Raw genomic sequence first — 15961 nt, 5'->3', positions numbered from 1 at the left:
ATCGAATCAATTTGGTTCAGTTTCAGCCTTTATTCAGTTCTTTAATTGTTTTAATTTAGTTTTTAGGTCCTATTTTAGGTGTTTTGGGCTAATTTTTTATATCCTCACCAACCAACCAACCAAAAAAAAAAAAATTTATCATTAGGATCATAAATACATCATTTTTTTTTCTCAAATATTAAAAAATGAATAGAATCTACGAAATATAAATATATTAATTTTATCTATTCCTTATTCAGTTCGAAAGACAGATAATTCAATTAGGTCAGACGTGAAATCAAAATCGAATCAAACTACAAAAAGATTCCAGCTTTTGAAAACAAAATTAAATCAACTTACTTCAGTTCAATTCAATTTGATTTTAAACAGCTGATTTTGGTTTCGGATTTTAATTTCAATTCAAATTGACACCCTTACCTCTACCAATCCAAAATAAATGTGTTTTGATGTAGTCCACCAATTGTTAATAATTGATAATGTTATTGATATAGATCAAGATTATTTATAAAATAAAGGGAGAGGGATCCACACGTTGTCAGAGTATATTGAAATCTAACATGACAAGCCAAGCAAAGAAAAGAAGGAAGATAATCCAATGGGGAATTTGGATCCGCTCATATACATTCATTTGGATATACATGTGAGGATCCAACACATGACCCTTTTGCTTCCATATATACCATTCTTTACTTTTTTAATGACAAGAAGTACAAGTGTTAGATCCTCTTATCTACATCTAGGCGAACATACATGCAATGAATCCAACTCACTCAACCGGTGTCGATGTGAGAGGTATTCCAATAAGATAAACAAGAGTGAGAGTGAGGAGAAACAAGGGTTGAGAATAGGAGCACTGCCAGAGGCAGAAGGGATTACTGCCGAGGTACATGCTGATCTCGAAAAAAAGCCTTGGGGTGGGGCGGGAGTCAAGGGTAAGTCAAGAAGAAAGGTACATGGTTGAGGAAGGAACATTGTAGTGGGTTAACTCATACCTAATATTGTGTAATATTGCTTTACTTGTATTACTAGTTCATCAGCTAGCTTAAGGTATATTTTGACCCCAACCCAAAAAAGGTAGGACGAAACCCTATCTGACACATATTGATACATATTGAAGCAGATCTCATTAAGTTGGAATAAGGTTTTATTTATTGTTGCTGTTGTGTACACAGGCAGAAAGAAAGGGAGCCTAAAATTCAGCAATATACATTACAGCACAAAATTACAGGATAACTAATCCACTTAGGTTACAGATATTTTTATTTATATATAAATTATCCGTCTCTTCCCAAACGTTAACGTTTTATCATCCTTCTTTGACCACACAGCTCCATTTTCTCAGGAAAGCAAGAAGGCCCTTAGAATTTGTACGTGCAACTCCCATTGTCGCTCCTTGCTGTGGGATCATAGTTTGCTGCATTTGGGTCGGTGCAACCTTCTTGGACTGGAACATTCACTTGTTGGGCCGCCTTGCCTGCATACACCACAATGGGACAGAAGAAAGAAAAGAAAATAAACAAAACAGAGTTTAAGAACACAGAATTGGGAAGAAGAAGACCAAGCTTCTTAATTGATTGATATTGATTCTTCTACCACCAAAAGTACAACTACAAGCTCCTATACACATTTGAGAAGCTAGAATTCCAGATTCAAACAAAGCAAAACCTCAGCTCCCAATTCAAATTAATTAGTTCTTTTCCACCCAATTTACCCACTTCCATGAAGGCCACTGCTAGGATGAAAAGGTGCTAACCGTAGAAAGTTCCTCTGCAATGGCATCTGCATTGGCTTCTCCAAGGGCAGCCTCGCTCATATACTTGTCTGCTAACTGCACTCTCTTCACATTCTCCTGCTCTTGGACCAGCATGTTACCATACTCAAGCAGCTTCTCCAGTGTCATCTTCGGCTGCTCGAAGGTCGGAGGTCCCTCCTTGGAGTTCACCAACTTCTTCCCGATGGTGTCCACTCCAACTCCTCCTATCCACTTCCTCACCTCATCATCGTACACTCTCGCCCTCAGAGCACCAAAGAAATCTAGAAGCAAAGTAACCGACAAGACCGTTAATTAGTATGTCAGATCAACACCCATGTATGAGGCAGCATCCAGTCAGTCATTATATGAGTACAGTTGATGAGTAAAGGATTTTTAATTAATACCGATTGATTGGCCAGGGAAGGTGTCGACGATCTTGATGACATCCTCTTGGGGAACATTATCGCTCTTGAAGATACCAGTGCAGACACCGATACGGTCATCCCTGGTAGGAGCCCAGTAGAACTTCTCCATACGCCCATCACGGATGAGAGGCGCATAGAGAGTGGAGAAGTCATTACCGGTGACGATGATGGGGACACGGGGGTTCTCCTCCTTGTTGTACATCCCTGGGAGCTGCACGCTTGTTGGGTTGTCGGCGATGTTCATGAGGGTGGCGTTCACCATCTGGTTGTTCACTGTGTATTGGGTGGTTGCACCCATCCTACCAGCTCCTGCGTCTAGATCGTTGATGAAGAGGGCACACATCTTTCCCTTCCTGATTATGTCTGCTGCTTCACGGTACCTCTGCCTGATCAACTTCGCCGGTTCTCCGGCGTTCCCGCTTTCCAATTCTCCGGCGCTCATCATGATTGGGCTGCACACCACACCGTTTCATCAAGCATCAAAATTAACAACATATAATCAAATCCAATTGCAGAGGAAATATTGAATTTGAACTCACTTGATTCCCATCTTAGCGAAGACGAGCTCACACTGGAATGATTTCCCCTGACCTTTGCCTCCCCAGATACCCAGGATGAGAGGAACCTGTACCGAGAAGAATCCCATATTTGATTTGATTTCCCCAAAAAAGAACATCTTTTTTTGACAGAATTGAATTAAAGATACCAACCTTGATGTTGGGCAAGGACATGAAGTTCTTGGTGATGTGAACGACGAGCTTGTCCATGAAAGCAGGAGCGATGTAGAATCCATCCATGTTGTTGTCCAAATTGTACCTGAACGATTGCCAAAAAATTAAGAAAACAGAGTATCGTACTTGTTTATCGGAATTAGAACAGAGGAAATTGCTTACGTGCGAAGACCAGTGCTGAGGTACTCGTATGAACTCAAGACAGCGTAGTGAGTTCCAGTTCCACTGGGAGCTTGGAAGAGGGAGTCCACCATTCCCTTCCCTCTGGTGATGTCCTGTTGGTCGTCTGAGGTGTCGAAGGCCAAACCCTTCCATTTGTCCTTGTTAGTCTGTTTATCCTCATCGACTTCCGCAACCACCTTGAAATTCCCAGATGAGATCTTCGGGTGGGTGAAACTGGAGCTCACCTTCTTCAAGCTGCTTCCCAAGAAGGCCGAGCTCGGAACTGAAGACCCAGCACCAGAGCTGTGCAAGCTCAGCTGCATCCAAGACAAACCCAATTCTTTATACCCAGACTAACACACAAATTCAAACAGAATCACAGCTTATACATGTTCCCCAAATCAAACTGAAATTAGAAAAGAAAATTTGGGGAAAATTTTGAGAAACCCATAAACGAAATACCCGTGAACAAAAATTAAAAGTGAAATTCAAATGAAACTACAGATTTTGTCTCTCTATTCTCTAAATCCAACAGAACTCGAAAAAGCAAAACTAAGGGGCAAAAGAAATCTTCGAATACAGATATACCCATGAATGATCATTATAATTTTGAATGTATTTTGGAGAAAGAAATTAAAGAAACGCAACAATTCAAGCGAAAGAAAGAAGCAAGGATTGGTACAAAGGGTGAAAAGGGTGGGAATAACATAGTACCGGTGCTCTGTTGACAGCTCCGACGGTGGAGACGGCGGTAGCCATTGAAGGGATCCAACTGGCTGTGATCGAAGGTGGAGAGGACTGAAAGGCGGAGTGGTGTGTGAGCCTCTCTCTTGGGTGATGAGTCTTTGTAAGCCTCTCTCTTGGGTGATGAGTCTTTCTTGAGCAGAGAAGTTGATGAGTGGGAAAGGCTTATAACAGTGGGGGTTTGGATGTGAAGATGAACTGTGGGAATCCTGTGGTTTGGCTTGCGAATTCCAACGGCCACACAATAGAGATTAGCCGCTTAACACGTGGCGACCTTTTAGGTAATGCTACCGGTTATGGATAAAATACAAAATGGAGGCTTCTGCAACTATGTGCCTTCTATGGTTTAGGTTTAAGCTGTTATCTTCTCCACTAAAATTTGGCTTCCCCTGTTACCACATACCCTTTTAAGTTAAAAATGAAATGAAATTATTTTTCATAATAAATAGATAAAAGAAGAGGAATCCTGAATTTATTCAGATTCCAGCCTATGAGAAGTGAGATAAGGTGAGGAGCTGCACTATTTTTTCAAAATTTATTGCTCTTTTTGTCCCCTTTGGTTCCTTTGTTTCTTGTATAGAATGATAGGTCTGTATTAGTTTGTCTAAATCTTACAATAATGTAAGGTATGCATGATATAACTACCTGTGGTAATCAGACGGAAGTGGATTCCAAGTTTTTTTTTTTTTTTTCGGTGATATTAAAACCAATGGAACAATTAAGGGTGTTCTGAGCTTTTAACAAATAGGAGTAATAATGACCCTAGATCCATGGGTATTTCTTTCATATACATTGAAGATAAACTTTTTCATATAACAAACTACTAACACTCGTATCGCATAAATCCAGTATCACAAAATGTCTCTTTTTTGTCACTAAAACTTTATTCTCCAGTGGCAAAAATATAGCAAAACATTTACACATGGCCATGGGAAATTTTTCCAATCTTATTTGATATTTATAGCAGTATTTAACTATATGATTATTTTTAGATTTAATAAACCTAGAGGCTGCTTTACAAATAGCATTATTGAAATTCTTATATTTTACCTCTTAATCAATTAAAATTTTCATATCATAAAAATACAATGAAAACTTTACAAATATATACACATCAATATAATATTTTAACAAAAATATGTAGGGAATATCATCGAAGGGTTGATTTTTTCTTGAGCTAAGGTAAAGGAGGAATTCCTTCATTGATGACCATCATTGTGCTTGGAAGTAAGGGTGTTAATCAGTTCGGTTTCGGGTTAAATGGTGCAAATCTGTTCAGTTCACATTTATTTGACTAAAACTATAACCGCACCATTTACTAAACGGTTCCACTTTCTGTAACCGTGACCGTTTAATAAACGATTTTGGTTTCCACAATTTTTAAACGGTGTCGGTTTCACGGTTTTAAACGGTTTCGATTTCAGTTTATTCCATACGATTTGTAAAACGGTTTACAATCGGTTTATTATAACTTGCAACCATCTCTAAACTGAAGATCATAAGTTTATCAAAAAATAATTAGCAACCACAAATAAGAGATTCTATATTAACAATGGTACGTCTTAATTTGATAATCTAGTGTTATTTCTTTGCATGGCCGTGCTCAAACATTTAGAATTAATATCATACAACATCCAAATCTAGCATCTTACAGCATAAAATATTAAAATGATAGGTGGTTCAGCCAAAACATCACATCTATGATAATATAATAATATAGTAACATATATGGATTACAAGTTCATGATCTAAAGCCTAAACTTGAACTGAATTGCAATAAATCATACCAAAGCGGGATGAACACTTAATTTAATTGTTAATTTTTATACGGATTACTGCCCTTCTTTAGTTAATTGTCATACGGATTAATCGAGTCGGTTTAAACGGTTTCAATTCTGTTTGAAACCAACGAGTTTCGCGGTTAAAACCGACCCGACCCGTTTAGCTAATCGGCTTGAAACTTGAAACCATAACAGCACCATTTACTAAATGGTTTTACGATTTCGATGTAAATGGATCGGTTCGGTTTCGGTTACAAATTCACATCCTTACTTGGATGGGAGCCAAGCACGACAAGAAAATTAATTAATTTTTAACAATGATGTCTAGTGACGAAAATTTTCTGTTGCCAAATAAATAGGAGAAAAGTAATAATAATCCTAGATGCATGAGTTTTTTATTCATTATGGGGGAAGAAAATTTTACTTCATCACCATATGTATTAAAAATAACAATATAAGCATATTTAGAAATAGGGATTAAGGTAGAAGCAAAAGAAAAATGAGCTATGCACGGATAATACCTCCACCCCAATTTCAAAATGAAAACATTTGCATGTTTAGGAGCTTCAGACCCAATATTTATTTCCACAGTAAATCAACCCCATCATAAAGGACAGGAAGGGACTATTTTAACAGGTAGGGTCTTGATACACTGCCGGTGTAGAATAGAATCTCCCACACCAAGCCAACGGGAGTATGGGAGGGGGTGCTGCACAATCCGTATACAGGAGTGCCCACTTTCCACGAAGGAGAGAGAGTTTGAGACGGCACAATGATAGTACGATACCGTCAGCAAGTCAATCATTTTCCCTTATTTTATGCGTCACTTTTAACTATTTCTTTCGAAAATGGAATACTTTATTTGGAAACTAGGGAACCATAGAATGGTTTGGAAGACAAAGGATCAGAACGTTATGTATTTGATAATCAGATAAGGGTACAGTATCACATTTTTAATAGTAAATAATAATAAAACATTAAACAGCCCATGTTAATTTATTGCGCAAAATCTAAGCAATTGTGAAGTTTAGTTCAAGATAAGTGTGTGTTACACTAATCTCTCAAATGGTTACAAACCCACTGGTCTATGGACCCTTGGAGTCCCCAGTTGGTGGCTTGGTGCCACAAGTTTCACAAGTCATTGATTAGTTAATCAAAATCCATGTCCACCAGGTCTGTTGCTGCTGTTCTCTGATCTGATGCCTCTATCCACTGGAGCTAGAGAATGGAGACCAAAAGGTATGGTTGAGGGCTGTTTTAGGTCAATAAATATCTTTCAAAGAACCAACAATGTATATCTTAGTTTTAATTTTGTCTTTCCTCTCTGTTTCAGGAACCTTCATGCTCAGCAGTTTCCTTCAAAGTTTTGGGTTCTTCATGTTATTGTTCTTTGTCTGTTACCAGTGCTGAAGAACCGTCCATTACCAACAATGCAAAATGTTAATATAAGGATCTATGTTTAGATCTGTGTCTCCTTGCTACTGAAATTATATTCTAGAGTACATCTGCTTTAGTGATTCAGTTACAAATGGATGACCCCGGACCCTTCAATCATTCATTCAAATCCACCCCACGAAGATGAAGAACCAAGGAGCTGACAACAGCTTTTTTGTCCTATAGAGAGGAACTCGGAGGTTTTACTTCAAAATCTTGGATTCAATTTCCTCCAAGCTCAAGCCTTTTGTTTCTGGGACAAAGAAGATTACAAATAATAGTGATACCAATGCAATACCCGCAAACAGGAGGAAAAGGTAATCCGTTCCCAAGAGGTCCTGCAGGAATATATATAATATTAGCCCGATAACTCAATACAAGTAAATTTACATGTAAAACAAGAACTGTTTAAGCTGGAATTAAATATCCATGTTTAAATCAAGGGAGCTTGATTTGGATGGTTTGTTCATATACAATTAAGACCAATAACTACACCAATTAGTAGGAGCAGTAAGATGCACAATAGTAAGAAAAGGTGAGAGCTTATAAGCTGAGAGCAACAATGGCAAAAAATCCAAATATCTTCTGAGAGGGAGGGAAAAAGAAAAACTGATGATATGTGGGAATGGGGCTTGATTTAGTTGTTATTTTGAAGAAAAAGTTTCCATCCATTAAATCAATACCTTCAGTGGAGAGAAAGCAAAGGTTACAATTGCATTTGAACCGAAGTTGGTAAGAACGGCAAGACTAATCCCACGCCCTCTTGTACGAAGTGGGAAGATTTCAGACACCATTAGCCAACTTATTGGTCCAAAAGATATCTGAAAATGGTAAACAGAGCACATCAGCCAAGAAACATTCTTCTTGATAATCAGGCAAGCAATAAATTCACAGGCTCACATGATTAAAACAGATGTGTTCTTTTCAGAAATCAACTTAAACAAATATGGTAACCCAACAGAAGAGGCAAGAAACTAACCTGGTAGCAACCAACATAGAGGAGGAGAGCAGCCACAGCAACAAGAGGGAAGCCCTCAAGAAATCGGTAGTACGCAAAGAGCAGAAACAATGAAAGCGCCTGTCACATACATGAAGGCACAAAGAAGACCCTCACATTATCTTTACCATTTAACAAATTGAAGGGAAGAATGAGAATGAAGAAAATAAATTTGGAGTACTATTCATACAATGCCACTGACACCACCAATCAACAAAGGTCGCCTGCCAAGATTATCAACTTTAAAGACGGCTATTCCTGTCATTAATAACTGGAGGAAGATTAAAAGAAAATCACTGCCTTTAATTTCAAGAATCAACAAATCATATAATATTGCATACTAATTCAAGCATCATAGATCTTCCTTCTTTCTACACCAGTGCTTTAACATTCAGTATTCTAGAAACCCAGTTTGTAAGATGCCAAAAGAGAAGATATAGAGTGATGGTACCTTAAACACACCGATTACAACTGAAACACGGGCAGCATCAGCAGCAGCAGAGAATCCGGCACTCTGCAATAGAGTTTCATGAGAAGAGGTCAAGAATCAGCTAATCCTATCAGTCCTTAAAGAGTGGAAGTCTTTCCATTCTGTGCCACATGAAGATATCATTTCCATTCTGTACCTGAAGAATGGGAGCGGCATAGTACAAAACACTTGGTTGTCCAGTTATCTGTCAGAGTAGGATGTTAAGTTAATGAAAGTGGAGATTTTTGTCACCAAGATCCATACCGTTAAACTATTGAAGAGCCAGTCATTTGGCATATTTAAGGAGCAAAGAATACCTGTTGAAACAGGACCAAGCCTCCACCTATTATGAAGGCCTTCAAACTTGAACCTTGAAATACTTCCCATAAGCTGCCTTCGGACGGATCGTTCACATAGGCTGACTTCAGTGAGATGAGGGTATCTTCTACTTGCCTCTCAGATATCTGGTCATCGGCTGGACGACCTCTCAGTTTGGTTATGGCTTGGACAGCCTTCATTTTGTATTCCTGTAAAGACCCTTTACCTTGAACTGCCCTGAGAAGTAACCAGCGAGGAGATGGTGGTAGACTCCACATGCCTAACCCCATTAAGGCTGCAATTGGTGCGCTAAACCCATACATGTAACGCCACCCTCCAACTGCATTAATCTCAACGCTTCCCACAAGGTAACCCAACTGTACAGAAACCATTACTCTGAGCATGCCCACTTAAAATATACATACATATATATATATATATATATATTAAGTTTACTAATAGAAAAGGAATACCAGTATCCCAAGAACTATAAAGAGTTCCTTTAGAGATATTAACGTTCCACGGATTTGAGATGGGCTAGTCTCTGCAATATATAGAGGAGCTCCATGCATGGCCTGTTGAAACCAAAGATTGTTAACCATGATATTGGTGTGAGTAGGAAAAATCTCACATTCCTTGACCTGAAAAATAAAAATTGAGAGTGAAAAGGGTTCAAAAGCAGCTCACCAAACCTATGCCAGTGCCATAGAGAAGCCGTCCTATAATGAGAACACCAAGGTCGGGAGCAAATCCAGTGATCAAAGCACCAAGTATATACAGCATGGCTGCTATAATAAGTTCTCGTCTCCTTCCTTTATGTAACAACCCAAGAAATTGTATAAGTAACATTTCGGGGAAGTAAGTGGAAGAGGATAGGCTAGTAATATAGGTACCAAGGAAATCTGCAATTGAATAGACAAGCAGGGATCCAAGCAGAGCACCATAAAGAGAACCACTAACCTACATACAAGAATGATAAAACGAAAAGACAATGAGCCAAGATCCATCTCCACTAAGTGCTAAATGTAGTACACTCTAATTTGACAAGTAATGCACAACATATATGCATGGAAACTTACCACAAGGCCAAGCTGTATTGATGACAGGTTGAACCATGTTGTTCCACTAAGGTCGGGTGACTATTTAATAATGAAATCACACAAAGCAGATTAGAAGCGTGGCTTTCGCCAACACCAATCCTCCGCGCATTCAGTAAAATCAAATGAAACGTGAACCAGACACAGAGTAGTTCAGTTGCCACTTACCTGCAAAGAGATGGTAGCTCCAGAGGTGGCACCAATGTCATACCCAAATAGTAAACCTCCCAAGGCGGGGAATACAAACCTGGAATGTAATTTTAATTTGTTAGGCAAAAAGAAGAGACGGGGGAAAGAACTTTAAGAATAGGAATGGCATTAAGGTATAAAGCACAAAGGAGTAGGGAGAGGAAGAAACTAAGGAAACCCAACAGAAGAGAGAGAAAAAGAGAAACAAATAAGGAACAAGAACATACGGCAGAATTACAGAAGACCAGGAAAAGACCTCTTGGGCTGCAACTTCAGAAAGAGGATCGGATTCCCCTCCGGAGGAATACCCTCCCTGTGTTTGAGCAGAAACCTATAACAAAACAAGGCAATTCAAGAAATTAAATTTTCAGCAACAGAGAAATAACATATCCAAAAGCGATTCGAATCTTTTCCCGTTGTTTTTAGGTTTTCCCTAACCTTGTGTGTTCTCAGTCGGGCTCTGGCTCTGGCTCTGGCTCCGGCTCCAGCTCCGGCTCCGGCTCCTGAGGACAGTGATGATGCCTTAGTAAAGAAGGTCCCATCTGAAATCTGATACTTGCAGGGAAGGCGAGAAGACAGAGGAGAGATGCAGGAAGATAGTAGCTGTTGAGACCCGGGTCTCTTGGTGTTGGTGGATGGAGAAGGTTGAGCGAGCCCGAGGTTCAACAGGGGTTGAGCACAAGCACTGATACTGAAAGCCATTGTTGTGAAATTTGTGAGGAGTGATCGTCTTTTGCCACGCTGGAGATATCAGTTCAGAGATATTTGTATACACTCCACTTGGAGAGTTGCAGGTGGAGCTTCTCTCGTCTTCTCATTTTCTATTCTTCTTCTTCTGTTAATTCTTCCTAAACTTATCAGATCCTCTTCTTCCATTCCAGGCTCAGCAGACACTGTTCAAGTGCTTCTCTCTCTTCCGTTGTGATCGTTGGTCTTCCATCGTCCACGTAATAGACCTCTCTCTCTGTCCTCTGACCCTCTAATCACCGTACAATTGTGTTGTGAACATCAATCAACGGTGTTAAAAAGTAGATACTGGAAATCACAATATATTAGCGTGTCTACTACGCACGACTTAGATGCTCATTCGGTCATTCCCCTTCCACTTCCTGTAATGTATAAGTGGGTCCAAAGTCCAAACCACGAATCAGGTTGCTCTCCTCCGCAGGTAGCCACCCCAACCCATCTGCCCCATCTCAAACCATCTAGTGGTCCCACACCCATGGACAGTGTGAGAATGTGAGATGGGGTGATATGGTTAGCCGTTGGGAAGGGATATGTACTCGCAAACCACAACCCTCCTAATTAGGGATGTCGATGATTGGTTTGCATCGGTTTTGGTTTGGTTTGATTGGTTTTAATGTGAGAATTAATGAAATCAAAACATGTATCAATAAGGATAGACCGGTTTCAATTTGACTTAGTTAAATTTCTTAAAACAATTCAGTGTCTTATTGCTTTCATTGTTGTCTTGTTTGATTTTAGTTCAATTCAATTTTGTCAGGTTGTGCTAGATTTTAAGAAAGAAGTAAAGGCAAAAACGAACGATACTTGTTGATCCAATATGATTCAGACCTGTATCAATAGATACCAATACCATTCCCTAAATCCATCCCCTACCTCTTCATAATATTACGAACCAAATCTCCTCTAACGTGCCCATCATGCATCCAATGTTAAGGTTATGTACCTAAGTGCTGTCAGCCGTTCAATACACACTGCTACCATTAATGGCAGGACCCTGGAGAGACCAGACCAAGCTTAGGCCGGCCCATTTTCGGTCATGCCAGTTCACGTCTCGTAGGCAATATAAGGGAGAGGTTAATACTGGCCCGTGACGCGTGACGCGTGACGTGACGCGTGACGCGTGACGCGACGCGAGAGCATTCAGCAAAGATATTCGATTATCCGTTACCCATTTTTGAAGTGCTGTAACTGCCTCTGTCCAATTCCCGATAAAATCCCCTTTCTCTGTACGTTTTTACCAAAAACTCCATAACTGAAACCCGTTCTTCCCGCTCTACCTGACAAGGCCATCCATCCTTCTCGGATCTCTTTCTCTTTTCGTCCCTCTGTTAAATATTTAGAAACAAAGAAAGCGAGCGAGCGAGAGAGAGAGAGAGACTAGATAGACGAGAGGAACAACAATGGAGGACAAGGGAGGCCAAGAAGGAGATAAGAGATCACCAAGCAGGCTACAGAAGAAGGCACCAAAGACTGCTCTACAACTGGACCACAACATGAACTACAATGCTGCTGCTGCTGATAATCCCTCTTGCTCCTCCTCCTCCTCCTCCTCCACCTCCTCCGCTTCCCGTCTTCCAATTCCTTTGTTATCGCCCCTCATCGTGGCACCACCGCCGTTGCCTCAGTCTGAAGGTAATAAAGGCGTAGCTGCAGGGGGCATGAGCCAGCCGGTCAACCACAACCGGAAGAAAGGAGAGGCTGCTGTATCAGCACCTCCACGTGATGGGTGCAGGCATCCAGCCACCAATACTGCTCCATTCACGAAAACTTCTTCACTTTTTTCTTTCTTCCACTCTCAGTGTTGTATCGTTCACCACCACATCTAATGAGCTTCTAACTTTTTTTTTTTTTTCCATGAGTGTGACAATGGTTGTTCTGTCGCCAACCCTTTTCATAGTGAGTCTGTATTTTGATTTTTCTTTTTCTTGTTTTCATCTCTCTCTCTCTCTCTCTCTCTCTCTCTCTCTCTCAAACTATGTAGGGTTTCAAAGATCGGCTAATTGGATCGGGAATCGTCTGATTCAGATCAGGATTGGTGACCCCATACGGCCAATTTTAGGATAAAAACACTGGAATCGTTGAAATATTCTTCAATTACACCAATTCTAGGGCTTTTTTGAACCGATTCAATCCAATCCAAATCAGAATTAACATTGACCACTTTCATCACCAATTACGTATTTTAAAAATGAAAAATTACATGATTATCCGCTTTTTGAGTTTTCCTATATAAATTTATCCAACTTATGTTTCAGTTAACAAAAATACATTGTTTTGGGTTTGGGTTTACAAAAATATACGTAACAGTGTTCATCCCTCAACTAAGGAGGTTTTTTGACAATTTTATGCCCCACCTCGCTTCTCCTACCCGCTCCTATCCCCTTCTTCTTTTTTTCTTTCTACCCCAATTTTAGGGATGCAAATAGTTCCTCACAAGGAATGAACTTCCAGTGCATGCCAATGCAGGAAACGATAGAGACCAAATCCAAACTAAAGTATTTATGTACATTAAGTCACCTGCAGCCATGGACAATATATCCTTTTTTTTGTTTGTTTTCTCCCCTTCATTTTTATGTCTATCCCTTGTTCGGTCGGATGCAACCTTGGGTTAAAGCATGGGGATAAACAATCTTGGTGGCGCTTCATAACATGCCAGTAGATCCCTTGCTCCACTTTTTGTGGGCTTCTTCCACTTTATTTTTAACTTCAAATTTTTTTTTTTATAAAACTTATTTAACACTATATCAAAGTCATATCTATAATATATATATATATATATACACACACACATGAGGGAGAATGTTAAGATTATTTGAGAATTTGGACTGATGTGCTCTCTATATACCTTTGGGACATCTCCACCTAGTGCCATAGGGTTTTGAATTGGATCCCAAATTTCTAGTCAAAAAAAAAAAAATTTGAATTCCAAATCATATTTCGTGGGCTTTTGTCATTTTATTTGATAGATAATAAGAACAAATTGGTACAACACAATAAAGATCATAACAGTCCAATGCAACTTTATAACAGCATTACAATAGGAAATTAATCCAAGAAATTGAAAGATATGATAAGTAAAACAGCAAGTAAGAACCAACGGAATAAAGAAGAAGAAGGAATGAAACACCATATAACACAATCTCAAGCCAACCCTACTTCTTGCTATAAGATCTAGCATATAGCATTCGGAACATTTCCACATCAAAATGCCTATAAAACCTAATCTTGGAGCTGACGATTAATTTATGTGACCATCAAGTTCAGGACATCACATAATGCTACAAGCATTGCTACTGCTACTGTTGATGCTCATGCCTAGGCCTACTATGCCTGTAGCCAATGATCCTACAGATGAGGCATCTGCAATCATTGACAGATTTTTGCCGAACTTCGAGTTTTGGTCACCCTGAAAATAAAAATGAAAATTCATAGGAAAAAGAGTAAATGCATAGGTTTTAATTGGAACAAAATTTTAGACCTAAATTTTAATGTTTTTTCCCCTAAATATAAGAGTTACCTCATTGAAAAAATTTATTATACTAGAAATGACAAAAAATGATGTAAGGATATGAACTTGTGGTAACCAACAAGATTTTCTCTTACTAATCATTCAAATTGGTAAGAAGTTCTAAAAAAAAAAATTACCATGGCCTCAAGAGTGGAATCTATCATATAAGAAAGCGTAAGTGGTTGTACTTTGAAAATGAAAAATTACTGAAATGTCTCTTTTTTATTACTAAAACTTTATTCTCTAATGGCAAAAAATTTACACATGGCCATGGGAAATTTTTTCAATCTTATTTGAAATTTATAGCCAGATTTTCCCCCCTAGGAAAATATTAACATAACAGTGTCTACACCCACTTCCCTTTTCAAACTACAATTAAAGACTTGATTGAAAATAAATTTATGAGGATAATTGAGTAAAATCACATTCACAAATGAAAAATGTAAAAAACCAAGATTTTTAACTTGATTTTTCAACAAAGAGTTAAAAGGTAATTTAGCATAATCATCTTCCCCAAAATCATCTACCCAACACCTCTCTCATCTCCTACCTGTAGTTTCCGGTCGCAGCATTCTGGTTTTTGGCACACTCACCTTGTTTTGGGTTTTGAAGATTTAAGAAAGGAAATTCTGTTCCAAGGTCATGATCATGATATTCAATATATCCAAAACAAAAATTGAAAAAGGCAACAATCCCTTCTAAACTCAAACAGACATCAGAGTTTCCATGATGGAAACAATACGTGATTCTTCTCACATATTAAGATTGGACTTTAAGAAGAAGAAGAAAAAAAAAAGCCAGGCCTGGAAGGGGAAATTGAACATAACAAAGCAATGAAAACTGAACTAGTATCTGGTATCATACCTGTAAGTATGATGACGGAGGATTCGGGGAAACAGAATTTGTGTATAAGTAGGTGTACGGGGAAGGAACCGACGAGTAGGTGTCTGGAAAAGGAGCTGGTGCCGATGGGTACGAGTAGGTGACGCATGCACTTGGCATCATTGATACAGCCCCTGAGCTCGTGCATGGAGTACCGATATCGTATATGCCGCATATCACCACCTTCTTGTGGCTGTGGGCAGAAGGGGGAGGCCCAGGAGGAGCATGGTTGCAAGTGGAAGGAGCAGGTGCCGGTGCGTACAAGTAGTTGACGCATGCACTTGGCATCATTGATATAGTCCCTGAGCTTGCACCTAGAGTACCGATATCATATATACCACATATCACCGCCTTCTTGTGGCTGTGGACAGAAGGGGCAGGCCCAGGAGGAGCATGGTTATACGGGGAAGGAGCTGGTGCTGGTGCCGGTGGCGTAGGGGTAGGATAGTAATCATAGGAACGGTGGGGAGGAGAAGGGAGGCTACGGGGATCTGCGATATGGGTTATGGCTTGGCACAGAGCGCATCGATTGGGATCCCAATGGTGTGTGGCAATTGGTGCAGTTCACAAGCAAATGCATCTTCACTGCCTATGAACAAATCAACGAATCTAGGACACAGAACACAAAGAGAAATAGAGAATCAATTTGGAAATCAAGGAAAAGACTGAAATCAGAGGAGAGAGAGAGAGAGAGATAAGTTGTGAGTTCTGGGCAAATGGAGGT

The 15961-nt window shown here is 39.5% G+C and overlaps 3 protein-coding genes across 3 annotated transcripts; 1 reads left to right on the top strand and 2 right to left on the bottom strand.

Annotated features, from left to right (window-relative positions):
- Positions 1–1126: 1126 nt before the first annotated feature.
- On the bottom strand, positions 1127–3975 carry LOC122063037 (ribulose bisphosphate carboxylase/oxygenase activase, chloroplastic-like). The gene is given in 8 exon segments (XM_042626692.1): positions 1127–1474; positions 1754–1771; positions 1774–2034; positions 2158–2630; positions 2718–2803; positions 2889–2994; positions 3072–3388; positions 3786–3975. Coding segments are annotated over 8 exon segments (1422 nt in total). The 5' UTR covers positions 3831–3975; the 3' UTR covers positions 1127–1358.
- Positions 3976–7036: 3061 nt separating this feature from the next.
- On the bottom strand, positions 7037–11013 carry LOC122063029 (D-xylose-proton symporter-like 3, chloroplastic). The gene is made up of 14 exons (XM_042626683.1): positions 10539–11013; positions 10328–10431; positions 10080–10158; positions 9894–9953; positions 9708–9774; positions 9502–9626; positions 9288–9389; positions 8814–9191; positions 8654–8701; positions 8479–8541; positions 8218–8298; positions 8010–8108; positions 7714–7851; positions 7037–7368 (listed from the first exon to the last, which is right to left on the bottom strand). Exons 1-14 carry the CDS (start codon positions 10800–10802, stop codon positions 7234–7236), a joined length of 1743 nt encoding a protein of 580 aa, XP_042482617.1. The 5' UTR covers positions 10803–11013; the 3' UTR covers positions 7037–7233.
- Positions 11014–12174: 1161 nt separating this feature from the next.
- On the top strand, positions 12175–12779 carry LOC122063040. The gene has a single exon (XM_042626694.1). It carries the CDS (start codon positions 12248–12250, stop codon positions 12671–12673), a length of 426 nt encoding a protein of 141 aa, XP_042482628.1. The 5' UTR covers positions 12175–12247; the 3' UTR covers positions 12674–12779.
- The last annotated feature ends 3182 nt before the right edge of the window (positions 12780–15961 follow it).

The sequence above is a fragment of the Macadamia integrifolia genome, unplaced genomic scaffold (genome assembly GCF_013358625.1).
Source record: "Macadamia integrifolia cultivar HAES 741 unplaced genomic scaffold, SCU_Mint_v3 scaffold1183, whole genome shotgun sequence".
Taxonomy (NCBI): Eukaryota; Viridiplantae; Streptophyta; class Magnoliopsida; order Proteales; family Proteaceae; genus Macadamia; species Macadamia integrifolia.
The sequence above is the reverse complement of the archived record's forward strand: the minus strand, read 5'-3'. Positions and strand labels throughout refer to the sequence as shown.